Below are 26,141 nucleotides of genomic sequence, written 5' to 3'. Positions count from 1 at the left end.
TTCTTCATGGATCTGAAGAAACATATGAGGGCAGATTTACTAGCATATTTTAAAAAGCTAAAGAACAAATGCGTACCATTCTCATTATTTACTATGGTTTTGAGTCTCATGAGAAATGACATATAAAGAGTGGTATTTTACCTGAGTTTAGTCATTTTCAGTTTTCAATTCCTACATGAGAAATACTGCAAGAAAAGGCAGAGTTTTAAAAATGGCCTTTAATGAAAAATATAAAAATACAATACTGCAATCTTTGAAACATGATTTCTGTGTTCAGGAAGTCTTAAGATATTCCCAAATATTACTTGACAGTAATATTTATGATGCTGACATCCTCATAGGGCTTGTCTGTTTTGGGATTGACTTTGACATTGGAGATCCTTTGTACAACTTCCATTCCTTTAGTCACTCGTCCAAATACCGTGTGCTTATTATCAAGCCAAGGCTGTGTTGGAGTACAAAAGGAAAAATCTTGGTAAACTAGGTTTCTTAATTCACACCCTCTGGGTGAGCAAATTAAAGAGAATTTAAATTTATTTTTTATTTTCACAATAATTTCACTTAGCTGATTTTTAGAGTGATTTCCATGTTTACAAGTAAAAATATAAAAGCACAGCACAGTGTTTAAATATCTGAATCTTTCAGACCAAATGGAACTGGAATGTGTTTGCTAAAGGCAAGTTTTTTGGCATAGCTTAAAGAATTATGGCTAAGGCTTTAAAAGTTCTCTGCATGAATCCTACCTGAACAATTAGGAGGCAACTGGGACTAGTTTAAGCAGCATGTGCCTTGGCATTAGAGACATGGGCACTCAAATGCTGGCTGTGCTACTTACTCGACCTTTGGCAAGTCAGTCATTTTTGTTTCCTCATCTATTAATTAAAACCAGGTACAGTGAAACTAGAAGTATTGTGATTATCACACGAGACTACATGCCTGGCAGATAGTAGTTACATTTTTCCTTCATTCCTTAGTGCTTGATTCCAAAAAATAAAGTGTATAATTTTTACAATTATGTGAAACTGCACATTAACAGCGCTGAATATTCTTATACTCTATTCCATCAAGTGTACAATGCCTTTGGTTATAGGTTTTATTCTGACTTAAGAAATATAAAAATGTTAGAAAAAATGTCTTAAAATCAGGAATTCATATACTTTTATTTCTTGTCTTCATCCAGACATGCTTACGGATTTTACAGAGAGGGGGAGGGAGAGGAACATTAATTGGTTGCCTCTCATACACACCCTGACCAGGGATCGAATCTACAACCTAGGCATATGCCCTGACTAGGAATCAAACCCTCACCCTTTTGGTTTGAGGGACGATGCCCAACCAACTGAGCCACACCGGCCCGGGCCAATAATTCATATACACTAGTCCTCCATTCTAAAGATAAGGAAGCAGGACCAGAGGTGAAATAATTTGTTTCAAACTGTACAAAACAATAATAGTGGCAAAGCTGACTAAAACTTAAGTGCCCTAAATTACAGAAGTATTGTGTTACAAAGTAAATCTCATTTGTTACGTAATTTTATATTTTCTTCTCTTAAATTGTTTTCATTTTTACATTCTGGCAGATATAAATAATGGTAGAGAATAATGCAGCTCTTCTCTTCCACTGAATTCACTCCTAGATCATAACCCATGAACCTTTGGCTTACAGATAATGCTGTTGTACTCACCGTTGGAACTACTGTTATGAAAAACTGAGATCCGTTAGTATTTGATCCAGCATTAGCCATGCTGAGTGTGTATGGTCTGTCATGTCGTAATGTTGAATGAAATTCATCTTCAAATTCTCCTCCCCATATACTTTCTCCTCCCATACCAGTACCTGTTGGATCTCCCGTCTGAATCATGAAGCCCTTAACAGAAAGTACACAAAAACACATTACACTTTTTTTTCTGTATGTGTGCTTTGGAGTTATTTTTGTCACAAGTGCTTTGTATTCAGTGAAATCTTAACTTTGTTAACAGTCACTCTATAAAGTAATGTTATTAAGTTAGACTTTAATTTGGATGGTGTATTTCCATTGCTCAACTGCTACATAATTTAAAACAAAAATGCAAAGATCTTCTCATTTTTAGACATGTATATCCCCCAATAATCTATTAAAACTAATAGTGTCTATAAGTTTTAGGATCTGTATAGTTTATTACAGTTTACATAATTGCCCCATTCATCTCTCCTCCATTTCCCTAAACACTATGGATTTTCTGGATTTCATTTCACTAATTCCTCCAGAATACTGAAATTTGACTTTTCCTCCTGCCATTTCTGACCTGTCAGTAACCAAGAACTATATCCGTTTCATGGAATGCCGCTCAACAAAATCTTGGGCGGAGTTCATTCTGCTCTTCAGGTATTAATGGTGGTTCTTACACATTAAGTGGCATCTGGGTTTTTCTCTTATTTAAAACCTGATCTTCTTGACTTAGACCTTATCTAGCCACTAGGAAAAGCTTACCTTGTCTATTGGCTTTAGCTCAGCATGACCCTTTCCTCATTATGTGCTCTGTTTTCAGCTTTTGATAAAATACTGCTGCAGTGTTTCTAAAAGGAAATGATTTTACTACTTCTGTCCTGGATTCCCGAGCTGATACTTATGACCATTCTTCTTTTGGCTTCCACTTCTATTTTTCCTATTCCTTTCTAATAAACTAAGTTTGAGAAAAGATATGTATTAGGTTTAAACCTCTTATTATGCAATTAACTACTCCTTATATCATAAAATTTGCATAACTTACCTTAATTATACGGTGAAATGTATGTCCATTATAATAACCATTTCTGCTGTGAACACAGAAGTTTTCCACTGTCTTAGGGCACCTAGTAAGACATATTTAAAAAATATGAAATTATTCAGAGCATCTTAAAAGTTTCTTTGCAGTTCTGCTCCCTAATGGTGTTTTCAATATCTTCTGAATGTTTCAGAAGGACAGCCTTTTTTTCATAACTCCTTTGAATCTGAGGACAAGCAAGGGCTGAAAGGGTGTATAAGCGGTAGTACATTATTATGACTTAACGTAGTATCTTTAGAACAAGATTGCTTATTATAGTTGAGTTTGACAGTATTCAGATTTCAAAGTTATTTAGCAGTTTAAAAAATACAACCAATGCACCTTAAAATACATACAATTAGCTGTATATAGTTGATTAAGTTGCTGAGAAAGGTAATTTTCTCATAAAAACAATGTTATGGTAAGGACACATTCCTGGTCAAGGACTTATTTATTGAAATGTCTCCTAAATTTTATCAACTTTAGGTGATAATACGACACACTGAGTATGAAGCATTCTAAATAACATTGATCCCGCGGGATGATTTAATGTGGTACCTTATCCTGTAATATCTCTTTGAGCTGGGAGTGGCAGGGAAAACCAGAGAATCTTGCACTAAGCACATCAGGGAGCAACAGGCTTAATGGGCGCATGAATTCTGAGTACTTGAAATGAGATGGTCCAGGAATCAAGAACTGCCTAGTTCTTTGTTCAGTACCAAGGTATAGCATGATAAAACATTCATATCCAAAATAAATAAGTACTTTTTACATAAAGGTATTGTAAAAGATGTCATCTTTTGCTTCAAGAGTAGTCAGAGATGCTGTATTGTGTTTGGTATTGCATACTCATTTTGCAAACTTTTAAACCGTCCTGAATACATTTCTGCTTTTTATCAGTGGAAGCCCTTATGTGTTTCATTCAAATTGGCTTTCAAAAATATAGCTGCTGCGTCTACAGAAGAGGAAGTAGATGTCTAGTAAATGTTAGGAAGTAAAAATATTCTTCCCTAAGGATTTGCTTTGAAAAGGAAAGCCAATTTTAATAAGCAAGTTGCAAATCTTATAGTTGGGATGTGCAGTTAACGGTAACAGTAATATTGGACTGGCCAAAAAGTTTGTTTGTTCTTTTCCATAAGATGGCTATAGTCGCACTTAGCTGTCTTTAACTTCATTGGACACAATTTTGTAGATTGTATTGTGACAGCTGTCATATCGGGGTGCATTTACAAAAAGAAATCAAAATTGGTGAATTTTTGTGTAGTCATTTTAATATTGAAGATGGAAGAATACATGCAACGTTTTTGGTATACTATGCTTCACTATTTCAAGAAAGGTAAAAACACAACTGAAACAAAAAGATTTGTGCAGTGTATGGAGAAGGTGCTGTGACATCTGTGTCAGAAGTGGTTTGCGAAGTTTAGTGCTGGAGATTTCTTGCTGGATGATGCTCCATGGTCAGGTAGACCAGCTGAAGTTGATAGCTATCCAATCAAGACATTAATTGAGAACAATCAATGTTCTACTGTGTGCAAGATAGCCGACATACTCAAAATATCCAGTTATTGGTGAAAATGAAAAATATGTCTTTTATTTTACGGAGAAAACTAAATGGACTTTTGGCCAACCCAATACATTATTTGTATATCACTTTTTAGATTACATTCAGCACTTTCATAGCCAAGATGTTTAGTCTTCATGTTTTATAAACCTGTTAAGTATGTGTATCTATGTAAACATTTTCCCATTTTCCAGTGGAACAGTTATCAGAAATCTCAGGGTTGATTCTCTATCAAACATTTCAATGCTTCAAAATTTCTTAAGTCAAAACAAAAATTTTAAGTTGTATAGTTTCTTCAAATAAACACATCTACATTGGTGTTTTAAGACAACAAAAACAGTACGTACTCAACAGGAAAAAGTTTGATGTGAATGTCTCCCATGCTTGTGTGGATAATGGCACTGTCTGAAACTCGTTTGGGTCCTTCAGCCTGAGTAGCAGCCATGACTTCTTCTTTAGAAGGTTTCTCATTAAAAACATCTCGGTCAGAATCTGCACTTTTTGTGTCTTCTGGTTCTCGTTTGGTAAACTAAATGAAGAAAATAAACTGAGTGAATGAATTAAATTTTTCATCCGGTAAAAATTTGTGAAGAAAATATCCTTTCTAACAAAGTATTTGAGGAAAATATGAATTCACATCAGACTTAATCCTTCAGGAATCACTTCCTATCAAAGGATGTGTAAGGCAGTTAAATTATTTTTATTCTTACTTGAAGACAATCCATATAATCAAGACGTATGATTTTAACTGGGATTTAATACCCTTTGGGTGAAAATGATTTGAGTACACATTTAACAAGATGCAGGTTTTTGTGAGGTTGGGCTCTACTTCTGCCTTCTAGCATGTCCTAACCTGCCACCTGTTGCTTACTTTTCACTAAGAGTCCCTGGGTTTGAATTCCAGCTCTGTCATTTGAGTTATTTGACTTTTGGAAAGAAAACTCATTTCTTACATTTCCTCATTCATAAATGGAGATAATAAGAACTGCCTTCAATGGTACATATCTTGAAGATTAAAGGGATGTAAACTGCTTAGAGAATAGTGCTTAACATAAAGAGGGCACTATACACATATTAATACTTGTTGTTATTACTATGAACAGGACCTTGTGCTAGATAGGATGAGGATCCAAAGATGAATCAGTGCCCTGACCGCTGTGACTCAGTTGGTTGGGCGTCATCCTGTAAAGTGAAAGGTCTCCTGCTTGATTCCCAGTCAGGACGCATGCCTGGGTTTCAGGTTCAGTTCCCGAATGGGGTTTGTGCGAGAGACAGCCGATCAATGTCTCTCACATGGATGTTTCTCTTCCTCTTTCTCCCTCCCTTCCTCTCTCTAAAAATAAATAAGTAAAATCTTAAAAAGGCCAAAGACGAATCTAATTAATCTTAATTTTTTTTTCTTTTCCAGAGCCCCCATCTGATATACCTTAAACCCTAAAGCTTGGGAGAAAGAGTGCAAATTTTGAGTGAAGTTGTAGAAATCTCAGGAATCTCAGGGTATAGGGAGAACTGAGAAATACCTTTCAGTTGTTAAAACTCTGGCCTGTTTCTTGTATCTGACTCTCAGTAAGTAGAAATCTTTCCTTCCAAGAAAGCTATTCCTGGTGCCAACTGAGTTTCAGGAAGGTAAAGCTAGTACCGCAGACCCCATAGCATGCCTTAATCCACTTGGATAGACTCCAAAATAAACAACGAAGCTCGGATGTGACCAACTTCACATCTTATTCTCCAGTTTTCAAAGGAATGGCATGTCTGTTGTACTATTTGAGTTTTAAATACTTATCTTGGATTTAGTTCACATACAAAACTACTAAAGTTCAAATTTTGTAAAATTTTACTTTTATTTCATGATATTGGGTTTGAAAAAAGGGACAAATATATATATATACTTTAATTTTTCTTAAAAATATGTACATCTAATAAACCAGAAAGATAGTTCATGAAAATGTTAGCTGTATAAAGACACACTGTGAGTGACTTATTTCTTGTTTTTCTACTTCTTCAAAGTTTACGAGAAACGTGTGGTTTAATCAACACAAAAGTAAACGCTGGGGAAAGAAAAAGAAAACTTGTTATGTAGTTTAACGAAGTGGTTGAAAAATTTTATATGGTTTTAGTGTATATCAAGAATTCTCTTGTAATTTTTACTGTCAAAACAGTTAAATTACAGGTAAAAACAAGAAAAATTATTTTCCTTTAACATATATTAATGAATTTTCAGCAGTGAGTTTGAAAATTGTAAGAAAAATTCTCACCTTAAAAGAATGTACCACCAGTTCTAGGTTCAAAGCTTGGTTGGAGTAGGGAAACTGCTATTTCCTACATTTATCAAATGCTGCTGCTTATGTATGTCAGATGAATAAAAGAGTATGTTATAATGGGCCAGACACTGTACCAAACTGTGTGGATTTAATAGTGAAGAAAACATAGTGCCTATATTTACAGATTTTATATTATCATGAGGAGGAGATGACAGTATCGGCAACCAAAAAAAAACTTGCAAATCATTCCAAAAAGTGTGACATCAGCACAACCAGGCACAGCTAATCCGGACTTGACATCAGAGGAAGCTTCCAAGCTGTGGTCTGAAATACGTGGAGTTGGGGAGGTATGTGTAGCTGGCAGAAGGAATAGTCTGTGCAAATGCTCAGATGTAAAAAATATTCAACTTACTACAAATGAGATCAAATTCAGTGTGGTCAGTGTAGCAAATGAAGTAAAAATGAAGAATGATAAGGTAGAAGGGTCAGCTAATATAGATACCTGGGGTGTTAGGCAGAGAAATATAGTAAGTCCTTACTTAAGGTCATCAGTAGGTTCTTGGAAACTGTATAACAAAACCAATTTTACCACAGGCTAATTGATAAGAGTTAAGTTCCTATGGCATTACTTCTGATTACAAAAACATCACCAAAATTCTAAATAAACACCTCGAACACTTCTAATACTAAACATTGAAATAAATGTGACCTATACATACATTTTAAAAAAGGTTAACAACCAGTAAGATAATTATTTTCCAAACCCCTGCTTATTCCAGTTCAGGGTAATGGGCGGCTGGAGCCGATCCCTGCAGCTCAGGGCTGAAGGTGGGCATCAAACCTGGAAAGGACACTGTTCCATCACAGGGCCCACTCACACACACAGCCCCCCACACTCACTCAGAACGGGACAGTTCAGATATGCAATTAACGTGCACATCTTTGGGATATGGAAGGAAACCAGGGTACCCAAGGAATATGCAAACTCCATACTGACAGTGATCCTTGCCAGGAATCTATTCTTTCTTTCTCATTAATGTTATAACAAAATGACAATATTTGAGAACCTGCTGTGATCACATTTGGGTCTTAGAAAGTCTCTGAGTGCAGTGTGAAGGACAGAATGCAAGGATAGTGGTCTCCATACTTCTAGATTTTTCTGCTTGGCTGAACAGTTAGGATGACACTATTCCTAGATAGCTTAGTAGTTTGATTTTGAGCCCAATTTTAATTAACATGCAAAGTACTTTTAATTCCCTAGGGAAAACAATTTCTCAGGACTATACAATTCCAAGGTGGCAACATTACATTGGAATCAAAAGTTTTTTAAAGAAGTGTTTAGAGAAGAAAGCGTGCAAGTTCAGGGGAGATGAATCATGTTCAGAAGTAAAAACTAAAATAATAAAAACATAGAAGAATTTTTAAAACCCCATAGTGAAGACTATTTTGGATTCAATTATTACCATAACCACTTACTTCCTATCATCTTAGACAACACAAACAGTTATAGAAGCCAGATTGAAAAATTTTCAAAACAGAATGGAAAACAGTACAGAAATACTTAAAATCAAGTCCTAGTTAAAAATTCTACAATATTAATGTTTTAAGATGGTATTCTGGTTGTTTAGAAAGTCTGCTATTATTGCCAACATTCTCTTCAGTTGAAAGCACAAGCTAAGAAAATAAAACTCCAACCAAACTGGAAGAAACACTGAGGTCCATCTCTTAGTACTTACACTTACCATGTAAAATCTATTCTTTTTGAAAGATGTACAGACTATTGTTGGATCAGCTTGAATATTTTGCAGAACAGGGTTTTCAGAAGCTTTCATTTCTATAGTAGTTGCAGCACGATGTTTTTTGGCTATTCCTTGGAACAAAGCCAGCTGCATCACCCTAATATTTTCTTGCTTGCCTAAGATCCGCACACACCTGGAAAATACAATGTTTTATATGATAAAATTACTGGAATTAATTCCAGTTATAACAACTTTGCAGATAAAAACTAGGACTCAACTATCCTTTATCTTGTACAAAATAACTACTGAAAGGTTTTTAAAAAGTGTTTCTTTACCCCCCACAAAAAGTTATTTAAAATTGGTAGGTGGCTATAATTTTCAGGTTAAAGAAATGCAATCATTCAGTCATACAGTTTAAACCTATTCCCATTATTTTAATCTATCTGCAAACCTTCAAAGATTTTGTATTGCAAAGAACTAAATATAAATTTATGTGTGAGAATGTACAGCACAAAATTTTTTCTCCCTAAAATACAGTACTTTAAGTTCTTTTCATTTACCTTCAGTGATAGTATCTGATTGTAGCTATTCTGTACTAAGACCAAATGGACTGTTTGCACAAAAGGCTTATTGTGGTTTCATGCATTTTAACTTCTGATTTTATGTCTAGCAGGATGTAATGCCGAATTCTGTGGTTAAAATATTTGGCAACATTTAACATGAACCAGGCTAATTTAAATCAATAAGCAAAAGACAGACTATAACTTGTTAAAAAAACTTGAAACTATGCATATCTTCTTTCCATTTCTTTCACAAACATGAGTGGAAACTTTTTACATAAGAGTATAAACAGAAAGACCACAGAAAAATCCAGTCAAAACATTTGGTTAAGTTTAGACATTTGGGACCATTCCACTTGTCTTGGAACAAACAAAACTCCCATTGTTTCCCTGAAGGAGGAAATGGTCCCCAATAAATACATTTTTAAAAAACCTACATCCTATTAAAGCTTACCGGTTTGTTTCTACATTTATAACTTTAATGCCCAGCATTGTTCCGTATAGCACAAAGTGTCCAGTTTCATCAAAAACTATGTTAATTAATCTCACTGCATCCACCTTCTCCAGCTCACGTTCTACAGCCATCCGTCGGCCAAATTCCATGTCTGGCAGCTGTTGCCTCATCTGCTGTAGTTCAGTAAACATCTATGAAACAAACCATTAATTAACAAAAAAAAGCTACATAAAGGAATGAGAACTCAAATAGAAGCAAAGTACACATTAAGAGCAACTGACAGTTTGTGAACTTATACAACTTTTAAGGAGGATTCTAAACACTATCAGCAGGAAATAAAAAGTATATTTCAAGCATAGAAATATTTACACTAACTGGTTCTTCTAATTAAACAAAAACAAACCCCTTAGTCATTATTACTGCTCTCTTTATATAAACAATTATATTTCTGCTGCCTTTTATAAGCTCCAGACTAGTACTTTCTAGTAGAAATATAATGCAAACCACATTAGTAATTAAAAATTTTCAAGTAGCTACATTAAACAAAGTGAAAAGAAACAGGTGAAATTAATGTTTTATTCAACCCGATATATCCAAAATACTAACATTTAAAAATTGAGCAATTTAATAAAACTCTTATGTCTTTGAAATCATATTTTATACTTTCAGTTGATCTCAATTTGAGCTAGCCACAGATCAAGTGCTCAAAATCACACATGGCTAGTGGCTACTACATTGTAAGGATCATGGGGCTTGACATAATAAGCACTCAGTTTTTGTTGAATGAATAAACTCTTATCATTTCACTAACGTATAACAATGTCATGTTGTTTCAGAAAATTTCAAGTTGTTTTGACATAAAGTACAATTACAGTTAGATTGTCATTAAATGTGATATAGGAATATTTTTACGGGTGCACTTTAGAAATTTGTTTTACTTTTTTTTAGATAGTTAATACACAATTTCCAAAATAGGGGCCACATCCAATTACTATTATTACACTATAAATCTCCCAAAAGATAATGACCTTTACATTCAGTTTTCCAGACATTTAGGGCATCAAAGAACAGAATTCAAAATTAGCTCTCCCTTTCAGATGAAAATAAGCCAAACTTATGTTCCATCTACTTTTTATTTTTTTTCTTTTTCATGTCTGTGTTAACTGGAAATCTCTAGTTTTTACATATAGAAAAAACAATACAGTCCAAAAATCAAAAGGAGGTATGTGTGTTAGGGAATGGTCTTACAGACCAGCTAAAAAGCGTGGTCATTAGCTTCTTTTCTCCGGTCTCTGAGACTGATATATGATATGTTATTAATTTATACATTCATGTGTCAGAAACAGCCTAGATGTTGAACTACATTTTTGTATTGAGGGATCCCTGATTATTTTTGCTAGAGAGAGGATTCATTTTCAAGACTTAAAGTTTGTAGATGGCCATCTGCCCACATATAAGTATTTTATAAATGTTAATGCAACCTGATAAACACATCTGAATCTTTCTACAGAATTCTAGCCTTAACAGCAAGGACTCTGTGATACACACCTGTGTGGCCATATGCAGTGATTCTGGTTAATAAATGCCAAAAGATACTTCATACCATCCAATTAAGTTTCTTGTCTGTTAAACTAGGACTCTAAACTGGATAGAAACTTCCTCTTGTAACACGGAACTGTGAAATCCCATCATTTACTAGTCATTAGCATTGTAACTAATTTAACTGGCATTTGCCTTTTTTCATTTTTGCAAGCTTTCTCATTCTGAATCTCAGTTCGTCATAGGCTTTACTACTGAGTTCTTACTTTTGCTCTGCACTTCAATAAATGTTGAAGACAACACTGAAGAAATAAAGTGGATTCAACTGCTCAGAGTATGTATATTAGGCGATTTCTATCCGGAGATTAGGACTTAAAATTTCTTTTCCTAAGGAATCTTAGGAGAGCTGCAAGTTGGTAAAGAGTTCTTAAATTATACTAAAATTACTGGCCACCATTAAAAAAAAAATCACAAAGGTTCTCTTTTTCTTTTTTTAAATCCTTATCTAAGGGTATGTTTTTAGAGCGAGAGGAAGGGAGGAGAGAAACGATAATACGAGAAATTATCAGTCGGTTGCCTCCCATATGTGCTCCAACCAGGGATCGAACCCACAACCTAACATTGTACTCTGACCAGGAATCAAACCACAACCTTTTGGTAAACAGGATGACACATCAACCAACTGAGCCACCCAGCCAGGGTGATTTCTCCTCCTAAAAGCATAGTGGAAAGCTATCTTCTTCCAATAAGAGAATGATTCATTAGGATGATCTGACTAGCAAACAGAACCTCACATTTGTCTGGATTCATATTACTTCACGCAGAACCTAATACCACTTGCCACCAAACAACAGTGTCACTAATAAGAGTGACAATTTTTGAAGAGCTTAATTCAGGAAATATAATGTAAATCGATCACTACCAAGACTGGAATCAACAATGTCATACAGTAAACATTATTGCTACAAAGGTGCAACTCACACTCTTAAGTGGATTCAACATACCATTAGCAAGCAGTTAGAGAACCACTTTGACAAAAACAGCTGATGAAACCCAAGTTTTCACAAAAACTAATTAACTTCGTGTGGATAAACCCTTATTTTACAACAGTATGCTTTAACAAATTCTTGTTAGCAGTAATTGAGTCAAGTACTATTCTTTGTGCAAGAGATACAATCATGAGCCAAAACAGATACAGGATCATAGATTTCATAGAGTTTAGTCTACTGGGTTTGATACACTTTAATCAAGTAAGGCTGTAACAAAAACTTTAAAATAAACAGAGTGATATACAGTCACACACGCGCACGCGCACGCACCACCCCCATCCCCCACCCCCAGATTGGATGAACAGTGAAAAATTGAAAAATTCACAGAGGAAGTGACCCTTTAACTGAGATTTGAAGGACAAGATCAACAGGTGATGGGAAGGTTCACTCCAGACAGAACAGAAATTGAAGCGAGGCCTGAATGGCTAGCGAGAGTTAGGAGACAGGGAGAGGGTGACCTCCACTAGGCTGTAATGCAGGCAGGGACCGCAACATGGCAAGCTATTATTTTGGTCTTGATCTTAAGAACAACAGGAAGTCACTGAAAGGTTCAAAGGATGACATGATCAGATATGTACTTTTAATGTAGCAAAGATAACAGATTAGGAGGGAGCCAGAATAGATAAGGAGCAGAAGGCCACATAATAAGTCAGGGAAAAGGGCATGAAGTGAGGTAGTGACAGGTGTGCTAAAAGGAAATGATGGATTTACAGTATATTTAGAAAGTAAAATTGTCAGGACTCCTGATAAATTGAGGGGTAAGGAAATATGATGACTTAGGCTTCTGGCATGTGCAACTAATGTGCATGTGCAATTCATGGAAACAAATTTAAAAAGAAAAGAGCAACAATGCAAGACAGCAGACACTGAATATCACCTTTAATGTGCTGGGAGGAAAAAACTATTAATATAAATGTCTCCAGAAAAAATACCTTTTAAAGAAATAGCACAAAACAAAGACATTTTCAGAAAATTAAAATATATTAAATTTAAACTGCACTTACACTCAGTGATTCATCAAAGACTCTCATGAGTTTTCCTGTTAAAAACCTGAAAATTCTAACTTTTCTATCAGAACCAATTGTAGCTATTTTCTTCCCATCAGGTGAAAAACATATGCTGGTTGGATAAGCCTTGCACTTGGCAAATTCATATAAATCTGTGTCAGTTTTATATTCCCAGTTCACATTTTTGGGGAATTTATATTCATGAGGAGGCCCAGTCCAGTACTCAATCATTCCAGATTTGTCAGAAGACACTACTGCTTTGTAAACTGGGTTTAGCCGTATCTGAGTAAGAGGTGACGTATGGAGTTTGTCAAATATATGAAGTGGCTGGTTATCTCCTCGACCATCATAAATAAAAATTTTTCCTGTACTCTTCTCAGAAGCAGCAACTGATGATATGGCATCCCCTGGGCAATAGATCCACTCACATTGTCCAGGAAAATAGCTGAAATAATAGGAATTAAGAGAAAAAGAGATCAATACAAGAAGAAAGTACTCCTTCCAACCTTCACCACTAAAAAATGTCCTGGCTAGTGACCATTGATTTAGCTAGTTTTGGATTTCTTGCTCCAAAAAAGAGGGGGTTGCTGGTTCAATCCCTGGTAGACGTGCATGCCTGGGTTGCAGGCTAGGTCCCCACTTGGGGGTGTGTGGGAGGCAACCAATCATGGTTCTCTTCCTCTCTTTCTCCCTTCTGCTCTCTCCATAAAGAAATGAATAAAATTTAAAAACAAAAAACAAACAAAAAAAAAGAGGCAGAGAGAGCCCTGGCAGGGGTGGCTAAGCTGGCTGGAGCATCGTACCATAGCTGAAAGGTCGCCAGTTCGATTTCCAGTTGGGGCACATATGAGAAGGCAACCAGTTGATGTTTCCTACTCTCACTCCCGCCCCTCTCTCTAAAACAATGAAAAAATGTCCTCGGGTGAGATTAAAGAAAGAGAGAGAGACAGAATGGGGAGCAAGAATTAAAACAGTTACTAATTTTTTTCTTTCTGACATCATCAGTGCATTGATAATCACTTCTGAGGATCTATAAAACTTTAAGAAAAGAATGGCGTATAAAAGATCATTTACTTAGGAAGGCCACCCTCCCCTCCACACCCCCATTCTTATTAGGGATTTCTGGACCCAAGGGTAGGTAGGACGACAACCATGTCCTGCTTGAAGCAGCTAGAGGAGCTTGAGACCTTCGCCCATTGTCCTTTATAAGATTATAAAGGGTCTTAAGTCTGAGAGAGAGGGATTGTTATTTTTTATTGTTAAAATAATTAATCATTTATTAAAAAAAAGAAGAAGAAGAATATATGAAAGGGTGAAGCGGGAGAGCTTGTATGTACGACCCATGGGCATGGACTTGGGGGGGGGGATCGCTGGGGGACGGGGGGGAGCCAAGGGGAAAAAATTGGAACTACTGTAACAATATCGTCCCGTCGTCGGCAGCCGTCCGTCTCGAGAGACGATGGTGTAGCTTCTTAAGAGTCTATCTGCACCGCTGAGAATGGTTGTGCAGTCCGACTCGGGAGTGACACGGTATCTGTCTCCTCCCGTGTTGAATCGACATCTTGCGATGACGCTGAAGCTACAGAGCCTGGGCAGGGTGATATGGAGGGTCTGCTGTTGCCCATGCAGCAGACCCCCCCTCTCTTCGCAGCTGAAGGGTCCAAGGGAAAGACGGAGTCAATACAGCTTGGCTTCAGGTGCGCCGCAGGAGTTGCCGGTGTTGACTACAACGTCAAACCGCCTTAGGGACTCCGGCTCCGAATTTTCTGTCGGGGTTTACTCCCTTAGCCTTTCCCCTGAAGAGGTATGCCGCAAGGCAGCGGAGGTTTTTTGGAGTCAGAGTTTTCCTTCTCTGATGTACCCTGACTGGAAGATCGAACCAGCGACACTTAGCTCGCAGGCCGACGCTCAATCCACTGAGCTAAACCAGCCAGGGGACTGTAACAATATAATCAATAAAATACAATTAAAAAAAAAAAGATCATTTACTTATCTTGGATAAATAAGAAAACCTAATTAGACTTGAGATTAAGATAGCCTGGGGCATTGCTTTTTGGGTCTTTCTGTCTCAGTCTATGTATAATTTACTCTTAAATAGGTTAGAATTTAACAGTATACACTATAAATCCTTTCTTGAAATATTAAGAGATCAAAATATTTTAGTTATGACCTTGCTCAAAAGAAAATCACACTTTATCACACTCTAATAATTGGTAATTTGATCTTAAAACTGTAAGCTTTGAACATGCTACCTAATGACCAGAGTATAAAAAAAAACTGGGACAGATGTAATCAAGATATCAAACTTATACACTCAAATGAGTGCTGTCTCCTACAAAGTAATCAGTCTGAGAAGTTATACAGGTATTCCAATGATGGTGCTGATACTCGAAACATTTGTGGGACTCTTCTTTTACAATTTCTATCAAAGTCTAAAAGCAAAATACTTTTTCAATGTCCTCAAAGGGACAAATGTTCAGTATTTATGAATAGATTTGATTTTAACAAATAAGTAACGTGTGGGGAAACAAAGCTGGGGAGTAAGAACAGTGGTCAATAGGTATTTCTATTTGTAATCAAAAGTAAGTTCTGACTAGAAATAATGAGACTGATTTCCTTTAGCAGCTTGTAAACTAATTTCGTAGGAAATTCCAAAAGAAGCCCTGCTCTGTACTGAACTGCAGTTCTTCTCCATCTCCACATCCAAATTTATATGATGAGGCTCTAACCCTCAAAGGGATGTTATCTGGCCATAGTCTTTAGGAGGTAATTACTCTACCATGAGGCTATCAGGGTGGGGCCTATCCCCACAGCCCTGTGGCCTTCTAAGAAGAGGGAGATAACATTCCTTCTTCCATACCCTGTTCCTAATGAGGACACAATGTGAAACACAGAAAAGGATTCACAACAGGAAACAAACCCTACTGGAACCTTGATCTCGGACTTTGCAGCCTCCAGAATTATGAGAAAAGAAATTTCTGTTGTTTAGGCCACCCAGTCTATGATTTTTTGTTATGGCAGTCTGAGCTGACTAAGACAAGTCTCAAAACTGTTTCTGACAATGTTACAATTTTTAAGTTGACATTTATTTAGGTGTATATATAAATTAAGTATATTATCTTTAAAAAAGACATGCTTAAAACAAAGTATTAAGTCTCATTACTGTGCAGTTTAACCATAAAGTTTGAGTATCGATACACTTGAGTTTAAAATCACCAACGAGTAACTTAAATTCCAAAAATGTGCATAAACTTTATAAGAACACAATACCATATTACTCAAATAAGCACAACAAGGAAGTTAATTCTAAGTACCAGTAAATTAGACATGACGGATCCTTGATATTAAGTAGTGTTAAATGAATACAGTAGTCCCTCTCTATATCGCGGTTCACTTATTGCAGCCTCACTGTATTGCGGGATTTTAAAAAATATTATATTTAATTATTCATTGCAAATTTTTCGCTATATCGCAGGATTTTGTGGTACTGTAACGTATGTTGTTGAAATTACGTAGGCTTAAGAGTGTAGAATAAATGTAAGGTTCCTCCTTCGTGGGGGTGCCTAGAATGTAATACCTGCGGTAAGTGAGGGAATACTGTATAATGAATTTTTGCTCTGATGCTATTTAGGAATTTCTGCAGTGATTAATGACAAAACCCACAGCAGAAGCCTCCAATTCGCATCATAACAAAGATTCGCTATTTCCCAAATGTATCCAAAGGAGATTTTTTAATGGAATGGTAACATATTCTGCTTAGTTTAAAAATTATTTCACTGTTAAAAAATATATAATTTAAAAGACTTACCCAAGCTTCAGCATATTGATCATGTCAAAGTTCACTACATCAAACACCTTCATTGCTTTATCATCACCCACAGAACAGAACAATGCTCCCTCAGAGCTAACTGCAATACTCTCAATAACTCCTATTTAAATAAATGAAATTAAAACATCAAATACCAGTGAAATAAATGCATATGATTCAGAGAAAAAAACACTTTGAAAGAACTTTAGTAGTTTAAAAGAGAGTCAAAAAAGTGACATTCTTACCCAGGTGACTGCGAAAATGTTTAACAAATTCAATTCCCTCTTCTACTTTTTTCCAGAACTTAGTATGTCCATCATGACTGGCAGTAATAACAAAGTCTGTCCTGTATATATAAAATTATACAAGTCAATTTCTAAAACAAATCTATGAATCACTCAAAACCCCAAGGCAATTATTCACTGAGAATCTCTGAAACTTTCATGATAGGTTTTTTAAAAAAATCTTCCTTTATGCAGGACACTATATTAGGGTAGATAGAACACTGCAATTTTTTTTAGTATATTTTATTGATTATGCTATTACAGTTGTCTCAAATTCTTCCCTTTGCCCCTCTCTCTCTCTGGTACCTCCTTTCTCTCCAGCAATCACCGCCCCCCCCCACCTTAGTTCACTTCCATGGGTCATGCATATAAGTTCTTTGGCTTCTCCATTTCCTATACTGTTATTAACGTCCCCGTTTATTTTGTACCAACCAATTATGCTTCTTAATCCTGCACCTTTTCCCCCATTCTCTCCCTTCCTCCTCCCAGCTGACAACCCTTCATATGATCTCCATATCTATCATTCTGTCCCTGTTCTAGTTGTTTGCTTAGTTTGCTTTTTAATTTTTTTTTAGATTCATTTGTTGATAGTTATGAGTTTGTTGTCATTTTAATGTTCACAGTTTTGATCTTTTTTTCTTTAATGTGTCCCTTTAACATTTCACATAATAAGGGCTTGGTGATGATGAACTCCTTTAGCTTTACCTTGTCTAGGAAGCACTTTATCTGCCCCTCCATTCTAAATGATAGCTTTGCTGGATAGAGTAATCTTGGTTGTAGGTCCTTGCTATTCATCACTTTGAATATTTCTTGCCAGTCCCTTCTTGGCTGCGAAGTTTCTTTTGAGAAATCAGCTGATAGTCTTATAGGCACCCATTTGTAGGTAACTCTCTGCTTTTCTCTTGCTGCTTTTAAGGTTCTCTCTTTATCTTTAACCTTTGGCATTTTAATTATGATATGTCTTGATGTGGTCCTCTTTGGGTCTAGCTTGTTCGGGATTTTCTGTGCTTCCTGGACTTGTATTTTTTTCCTTTGGCAAATTTGGGAAGTTTTCCTTCATTATTTTTTCAAATAAGTTTTCAGTTTCTTATTCTTCCTTTTCTCCTTCTGGCACCCCTATGATTTGGATATTGGTATGTTTAAAGTTATCCCAGAGGTCCTAAGATTCTCATTTTTTGAAATTTTTATTTCTTTATTCTGTAGCGGTTGACTATTTATTCCTTATGTTCCAAATCGTTGATTTGAACCCCGGCTTCCTTCCCTTCACCATTGGTTTTGTATGGATTTTTCTTCATTTCACTTAGTATAGCCTTCACTTCTTCCCTTATGCATTTGCCATACTCAAGCATGTCTGTCAAGTCTGTGAGCATCATTGTCACCAGTGTTTTGAACTCTGCGTCTGTTAGGCTGGCTATCTCCTCATCGCTTAGTTCATCTACTGGAGCCTTGATCTACTCCCTCTTTTGGGCCACACTTCTCTGTCTCAACTTGACAGTCTCCTGTGTTTGCCTTTGTGTCTTAGATAGAGATGTTGCACTTGCTACATTGTAAAGGGTGGAGCTTTAGGTGAGTGTGGGTCCACTGTTTCACCATCTAGTGGCACTGTATGTTGCGGAGGGGTCTGAAAGGGAAGAATGTCGCTTGCTCAGCACTCACCCCTTTTCCAGGTACAACTGGTGCCCCTCTAGCTGTTGCCATGGTCATGGTTCCGAGAATGGGTGGGTTTGTAGGCGTTCTAGGACCAAAGGGCTTCTAAACAGACTCTCTTGAGAGACAAGCAGTTTCTTCTGCCACCTCAGCCCCCACTGGTTTTCACAGTCAGAAGCTATGTGGCTTTATTTTCCCAGCATGCTGGAATCGTGAGCTTTGTGGTCTGGCCTGGGACTGGGATCACTCCCTAGGTGTCCCTCCTGGCTTTTCTAATGTGTGACTGTTCTTTCTGATGGCTGGCTATGGCCACTGCCATGGTGTCACCACCGTCGCCTCCACCACAGCACATTGCAAATTTTGAAATTCTTTTCAGGACATCATAACAATTGCTGTTGCACTAATTTTAATCTTAAGTGGTAGGCTCAGAATTGAGCTAGAACTTGACATTAAAAAGAAAAGAAATCTCACCAGGAATCACTAGACCTTAGGGTCTTTTAATGTTAAAATTACCCTCCAGAAAAAATCTTATAAAACTCAACACCAAAAAACAAACAAACAAACAAAAAAAAAATGGGCCATGGACCTGAATAGACACTTATCCACAGTGTCTATTGTACAGATGGCCAATAAATATAAAAAGATTCTCACCATCACTAATCATCAGAGAAATGCAAATTAAAACCACAATGAGATACCATCTCACACCTGTCAGAATGGCTATCACCAATAAATCAACAAACATATGCTGGTGAGGATGTGGCAAGAAAGGGGAACACTTCTGCACTGTTGGTGGGAATGCAGATTGGTGCAGCCTCTATAGAAAGCAGTATGGAGATACCTCGAAAAATTAAAATGGATCTGCCATTTGACCCAGCCATCCCACTTCTGGAAATATACCCAAGGAACCCAAAACACTAATTCAAAAGAACATAAGCATTCTATGTTCACTGCAGCAATATTTACAATCACCAAAATATGGACGCAGCCCAAGTGTCCATCAGTAGATGAGTGGATAAAATTACTATGGGACGTTTACACACTGGAATACTACTTGGCCATGAAAAATTTTTTTACTCTTTTGGACAGTATGGATGGACCTGGAGAACATTACGCTAAGTGAAATAAGCCAGTCAGAGAAAGACAAATGCCATATGATTTCATTCATATGTGGAATCTAATGAACAAACAGAACTAACATGCAAAACAGACAGATTCACAGATGGAGAGCAGGGTGATGGCTGGGGAGGGGCGTGGTTAGGAGGTGGAGGGATTGAGCAAAAAGGAAAAAGGACTCATGGACATGGGATTGCTGGGGATAGGGGTATATGGGGACTAAATGGTAATGGGAAAAAAACACAATAAAAATTAAATCACAAAGAACAATTACCCTCTTCGCAGTCTTTTCACAGAGAAAATGTTCTATTATTTTAGAAGTTCATAAATAATTAAATCTCAACATTTTACTTTATTTCATATACAGCACAATTCAAAATAAGTTTATATCCTGTCCAAGGTATTTTGGTTGTTTAAATTATCAAAAAGATGTACAGAATTATCTCATCTATTGGCATATAAAAACAGAAACCATTTATTGAAACCTAATATGTGTCAGGTACTTTATACACATTACCTTAATTAATCTTTACAGCAACTTTATTAGAGTGGGTATTTTTTATCATTTTATGAATTAGGAAATAGCTTTAAAATGTTAAACACAGCCCTGGCTGGTGTGGCTCAGTGGATTGAGTGCCAGACTGCGAACCAAAGTGTCACTGGTTCAATTCCCAGTCAGGCACATGCCTGGACTGTGGGCCAGGTGCTTGGTTTGGGGCATGCGAGAGGCAACTACATATTGATGTTTCTCTCCCTCTCTGTCTCCCTCCCTTCCCCTGTCTCTAAAAATAATAAAAAATATTTAAAAATTTTTAAAAATGTATTTGCCCTAGGCTCATAACTAAAGAGTGGCATTCAGCATCAGATTTGCCTAACTTCAAAACCTATAATCTTTCTATTACAATTACACTCTGCTGCCCTGGGTTAAAAAAAAACAACTTCAGGGGAGAGTGATAGCAATTCCAGTCCAATATGCTGCTTTATACACTGGCAACTTTGGACCAGGAAAAGTGCTAATGTTTGGTCAGAATTATTCTACAAATGAAATATAAAGATATTTTAATTAAATTGTTATCTTAAATGGATTCCAGATTAAGAATAGACTGATCCAAAGAGCAAAGTAATTCACCTACTTCATAATCACTGCCAATATCATCCAAGCCACCACATATTTATTTTTTTATTAAATAATTTTTTATTGTTATTCTATTACAGTTGTCCTAATTTTTCCCTCTTTGCCTCCCGCCATCCCACCCCCTGCTCCCATAGTCAATTCCCACACTGTTGTCCCTGTCCATGTGTCATTCATACATTTTCTTTGTCTAGTGCCTTCCCCTTCTTTCCACCATTATCCCCCCTCTCCTCTGGTCACTTTCAGTCCGTTCCATGTTTCCATGCCTGTGTTTCTATTTTGTTCATTAGATTCCTCTCATAGGTGAGATCATATGGTATTCGTCTTTCATTGATTGGCTTATTTCACTAAGTCTAATTCTCTCCAGTTCCATCCATGCTGTCACAAAAGGCAGGAGTTCCTTCTTTCTTTCTGCTGCATAGTATTCCATCGTGTAAATGTACCACAGTTTTTGATCCACTCATTTACTGATGGGCGCTTAGGCCATTTCCAGCACTTAGCTAATGTAAACAATGCTGCTATGAACATAGGGGTGCATAAGTTATTTTGAATTGGTGATTTGGGATTCTTAGGGTATAGTCCTAGCAGTGGAATTGCTGGATCAAAAGGCAGTTCCATTTTTCGTTTTTTAAGGAAATTCCATCCTCTTTGTCCTAACAGCTCTCACTGTACCCATTCTGGCCCCATTTGAATCCATTAATCTCATCACATGTGTCCTGACTGGTGTGGCTCAGTTCGTTGGGCATTGCCCTGCAAAGTGAAAAATCACCAGTTCGATTCCTGGTCAGGGCATATGCCTGGGTTGCAAGCCAGTCCCCGGCTGGGGTGTGTGCAAGAGGTGGTCGATTGATGTTTCTCTCTTTCTCCCTCCTTTCCCTCTCTCTAAAAATAAGTAAATAAAATCTTTTAAATAAAAAAGGAAAGAAAAATCTGTTATTCTCCTAATTACAGGTTCAAAATCCATACAAAGAATAGAAAACTCTTTGCAACTTTTTCTAGCCTCATCTGCCAGTTAACTTCTCTAAACCTGTTTCCTTACCTATAAAATGTAGATTATACTACTACCCCATCAGATTGTTTTAAAATAAATGAAGTAATTTATGAAAAAGCTTTCGAACAGTATTGGGCATAATATGAGCTTAACATACAGTAGAATATTACTATGATGATTACCCTTTTCCAAATCCCCATTCATTTCTTTTTATTTTATTTTTTTAAGTTATTTTTAGAGAGAGGGGAAGAGGGAGAAAGAGGGGGAAACATCAATGTGTGGTTGCCTCTTGCTCGCCCCCAACTGGGGACCTGGCCTGCAACCCAGGCATGTGCCTTGACTGGGAATCAAACTGGTGACCCTTTGGTTTACAGGCCAGCACTCAGTCCACTGAGCCACACCAGCCAGGGCCCCATTCATTTATTTTCAAGGTCCTGTCTTAGGTCTCATCATTTTCTCCATTAGTACTGAAGAGGCTAGCGACAAAGTACTCTCATTTTGACTAATATAGTCTTTTGGAAAGCTCAGATACTACCTGGGTCATCCCCTTTTGGAATTTATTTCTAAAGGACATACACACAAGATAAATAGTTCTGTCTTAGAGGATGCATTCCTTGTATGATATGGGAAAGAACATGTAGGACTTTAACTTGAACCATCACAGAAACTTAATTAAATATAAATCCATAATATCCTAAAGTTACTTCTATAAGTCCATGTCAAAATCAAAGCATTTAAAAATATATTTTCAGAAATAATTTTTAAAAAGATGATACTTACTTGGTGCACACCACATGGGTGATAACATCTCTATGCATGTAACTGCGCTCGTACATGGATGCACTGGGGAGATTATCGAGATAGACTCTTTCAAACTCTAGAACTGAGAAAAAAAATTATTTTTAACAACTGAAACTAAACACTGTAGTTTATTTAAATTTTTCTAAATTCTATTTTGTATTTTTATCTGAATTTTGTCTATTCCATATGTAATGAAAATAAATATCCAGTGTATTTTGTCAATTGTAACTTTCACTATCTCACAGTACTAAATAGTATTATTATTTAATCAGCCACAGATACGCAGGTATTATATAGATGCTTAACTGTCCCCAGAACTTAGGAACTGAATGGCTGGCTTAATATGAAGGTTCCATTCAAACACAAAACCAAAAACCTTAAAAAGCTTCACAAAAATACCACAACCATCTTTCTAACCACAGATCCAACTATAAGTGTTAATTTAAATAAGTCAAAAGAGACCAGCAACTGTCTATAAGATGTGTCAGTTTATCTTTAAAGCATTAATCCTCTTTGAAGTCACTGATACTGGGATTTTTAGAGCTTAGAGAATCCTAGAGAGTATCCATCCAGTTGAGTGCTTCTGAAGCATTTTCTAGGGGCAAAACATTTGTAAGAGTAGTAAACTAACAAAATATTGATTCCATTATATGAGCTATAAACAATTTTACTAGTAAAAAATGACATTATATGTATACCTAATAATCCAACTATTTCATTTTTCCAAATGTGCCTATAAAAATTTGCTAAATAAGCTATTTCAGTTTTTTATAACTATTGTATAGCAGGCTCAAAGCTGTGGATGATGAACCACTTTCCCATCATTATAGTAAAAGAATTTACATTTTTGTATGAGCACATTGACATCCAAGGTATAAGATGACCTTTCTCACCTTTTCCTGCAGTTAGGTGTAACCTTGCGCAAATGAAATAAAAGTGGAAATGTTGTGTAACAGTCAAGAAGTCTTCTTCAAAAGGCATGCTTTTCTTCCCTTCCTCAGTTGTAGAGCTTGGGATATGAGCACTGTAATTCTAATAACCACTCAGGACAAAGATGAGGCCATACCCTAGTGATGCTAGGGCAGAGAACTGGAAACAGTCTAGGTTCCTTTGTCACCTCCATATCAATCCTAGATTATCTACCTTGAGACTTCTTTTAATGTTACTGTTATTTGGGGTTTTTCTGTAATATGCAGTTAAATTTAATCCTATTTGATACACATTCCTTTTGATGTTGGTTATTTCACTTGTTGAACAGATCTTTATTATAAACATGGGCATAAACAAGAATAACACATAGTCCCTGTCCTTGAGAATCCATCAGTTTAATTAAAGGTAGTACCATGTAATCATTTATAATGTAATTCTGAAAATGTATGCAAAAGTCCAATATCCAAAGAACAGGTTAAAATTGTCGATATTTTACAAAACATTTCATACACATTTTAAACTTTCAATTTTGTTTTCAAATTGAATCCACTATCGACTGGCTTAAATACAATAATCATCTAATTAAGGGTAAAGGTTTTTCACACATAATAATTCCATATCTGCCTCAATTGTATTACGTTTCTAAGATCTTTGTCTCCTAACACTAATATCAGCACTTGGATGTTTTTAATTTTCCCTTCCCCCAATTATTTCCATAAAAGAGGGCATGCAAGATTATTTTTAACTCAATAAAATACAGTATAAACACTGTAATATTCATTCAGTAAATACTTGAGTACCTGCTATACGCAAAGCAATGGAGTAAAATTTGCTCTTACATGCTTACAGTCTTAGCAGTGGAGAAAAACAATCAAATAAATAAAACAATTTCAAAATGTAGCAAGTGCAGTGAGAAAAAGGCTGCTTTGGAAACATTTATCAGGAAGACTTGGCCATAAAACAAGGTAATGCACTTTAAGGGTGTCAATGTACAAGGTTTAAAAAAGTAGCTTTTTCAACATTTAGATACAAAGGCTACCTGTAAATTCAGTGTGATTACTGTTATCTCAGAATTATTATCAGTGTGCTTTAGAAACCTAACCTAGGCTGGAGAAGTCATAGGCTTCTACAGGAGGTGATAGCTGAGCTGAGTGCTAAAGGCTGAACACACACAAAAGTTAGCCAAGTGAAGGGATGAAGGATAAATATTACAGGTAGAGAGAGACACCAAGATACCCCAACAGTCAATACAGTGGAGAAAGAGACTATGGCCCATTCTCAAGTGTTTTAGTATGGCCCATGCAGAGGAGAAACGACAAGAGGTTAGGAGAGAAAGTATGGAAATATGCTGGTAGATAAGGAGAGTTCATGTCATGAAAAGCCTTGTGGGCCAACATGGGGAGTTTGGACTTTGTTTGGAAAATAATGAGAAATCACTTAAGAGTTAAGTAGGGAGAGTGATAAATTAAGTTTCAATTTTTAAAAGATCACATTTTAATGGTCTTACATGTTTAAGGAAAACATTTCATAGAACAGCTTGAGAAAAAAAGAAAATTTAATTTATTCCTTTACTCCTTTTAATTAATAAAATTTTGTCACATTTCCACGTTAGAGGCAAAATGCTTCATGCCATAGTATGTAAGGAATACAGTTTTAAAACCAAAGACCTGGTGTTTTAGATGAAAATGCGTGATCCAGGGAACCTGGTCAGAAAACCGGTTAGTGGAAGTCAGGGTTGCAATGATTGTTACTCACACTTCGATTCCAAATAGGTACCGTCGTCCCCCCACCCCCGCCCAGCGTCCCCACACTAACATCATCCTTGAACTAAAAGCCTAAAAGCACCAGTATTCCACATCTACTAAACGGAGTTATATATTCCAACCTCATATGGCTGCTGTAGAAATTAAATGAGAGGCCTCAGAAACACAGTAAGTATTGGCATAAGTAAGCATTAGCATCTATTATTTAAAAAATCAATGATTAATAATGTTTCATAGTATCAAAAAGACGCCGTACTGCGCCCAAATCACTATTTCGGGAGCATGTACAGGTAACCGAGCGTCTAGAAGTAAGAAGATGAACTTCTGATGGCACAAAACCTCACAAACACACCATCCTTTTTCGAGCCTGGCTTTAACTCCCACTCGGGGCTCGCAGCAATCGATATCGCCCTGAGCCTATCTCTGTAACTACCTTTCCTCTTCTTGGCCAATGTTGCCTCCACAGGTAAAGGCCCAACCCAGCGCTCTTCATTATCCTCTTCGTTCTCTTGGGCCACTGCTACCGCCACAGGCAGCTCTCTTTCTTGGAGTTCCGTTTTTTCCGGTTCCTCCGGGTCCCGGTGCCTCCTTCTTCTTAGCTGGGAATCACTACTACCTTGAGCCGCCATGTTGTTCGAATCGTCAGAAAAAGGGCGACACACATCGCTCGACAACCAATCCCAGGGCAGCGGCGCAGCCCTCTCGTCAGAGGCCG

General features: G+C 36.7%; 1 protein-coding gene across 2 annotated transcripts; it reads right to left on the bottom strand.

Moving 5' to 3' along the window:
- Positions 1-200: 200 nt before the first annotated feature.
- PPWD1 (peptidylprolyl isomerase domain and WD repeat containing 1) lies at positions 201-26,064 on the bottom strand. Of its 2 annotated transcripts, XM_090276315.1 has the most exons (12): positions 25,860-26,064; positions 23,627-23,749; positions 22,713-22,815; positions 17,008-17,108; positions 16,763-16,883; positions 12,952-13,399; positions 9,360-9,550; positions 8,349-8,538; positions 4,693-4,874; positions 2,752-2,833; positions 1,686-1,868; positions 201-445 (listed from the first exon to the last, which is right to left on the bottom strand). In XM_090276315.1, the coding sequence occupies exons 1-12, from the start codon at positions 26,053-26,055 to the stop codon at positions 302-304; spliced, it is 2,064 nt and encodes a 687-aa protein (XP_090132441.1). In that variant the 5' UTR covers positions 26,056-26,064; the 3' UTR covers positions 201-301. The 2 variants fall into 2 exon arrangements, with proteins under 2 accessions (XP_090132441.1, XP_090132440.1); XM_090276314.1 differs by lacking the exon at positions 23,627-23,749.
- Between the last annotated feature and the right edge of the window lie 77 nt (positions 26,065-26,141).

This window comes from Furipterus horrens, unplaced genomic scaffold (assembly GCF_987537825.1).
Source record: "Furipterus horrens unplaced genomic scaffold, mFurHor1.1.pri manual_scaffold_5, whole genome shotgun sequence".
In the NCBI taxonomy this organism is placed as follows: Eukaryota; Metazoa; Chordata; class Mammalia; order Chiroptera; family Furipteridae; genus Furipterus; species Furipterus horrens.
Note: the sequence above shows the minus strand (reverse complement) of the source record. Positions and strands in the feature narration are given on the sequence as shown.

What these genes read in the sequence shown, in the direction of transcription:
- PPWD1 (XM_090276315.1), bottom strand. Translation starts at nt 26,055, where the DNA reads ATGGCGGCTCAAGGTAGTAGTGATTCCCAGCTAAGAAGAAGGAGGCAC. An exon ending in ATCAATATGCTGAAGCTTGG is followed by an intron (nt 13,400 to 16,762) that starts GTAAGTCTTTTA and finishes CTATTATTTCAG; the next exon opens with CTATTTTCCTGGACAATGTG. An exon ending in CATTTCACCGTATAATTAAG is followed by an intron (nt 1,869 to 2,751) that starts GTAAGTTATGCA and finishes CTTTCTGTTAAG; the next exon opens with GGCTTCATGATTCAGACGGG.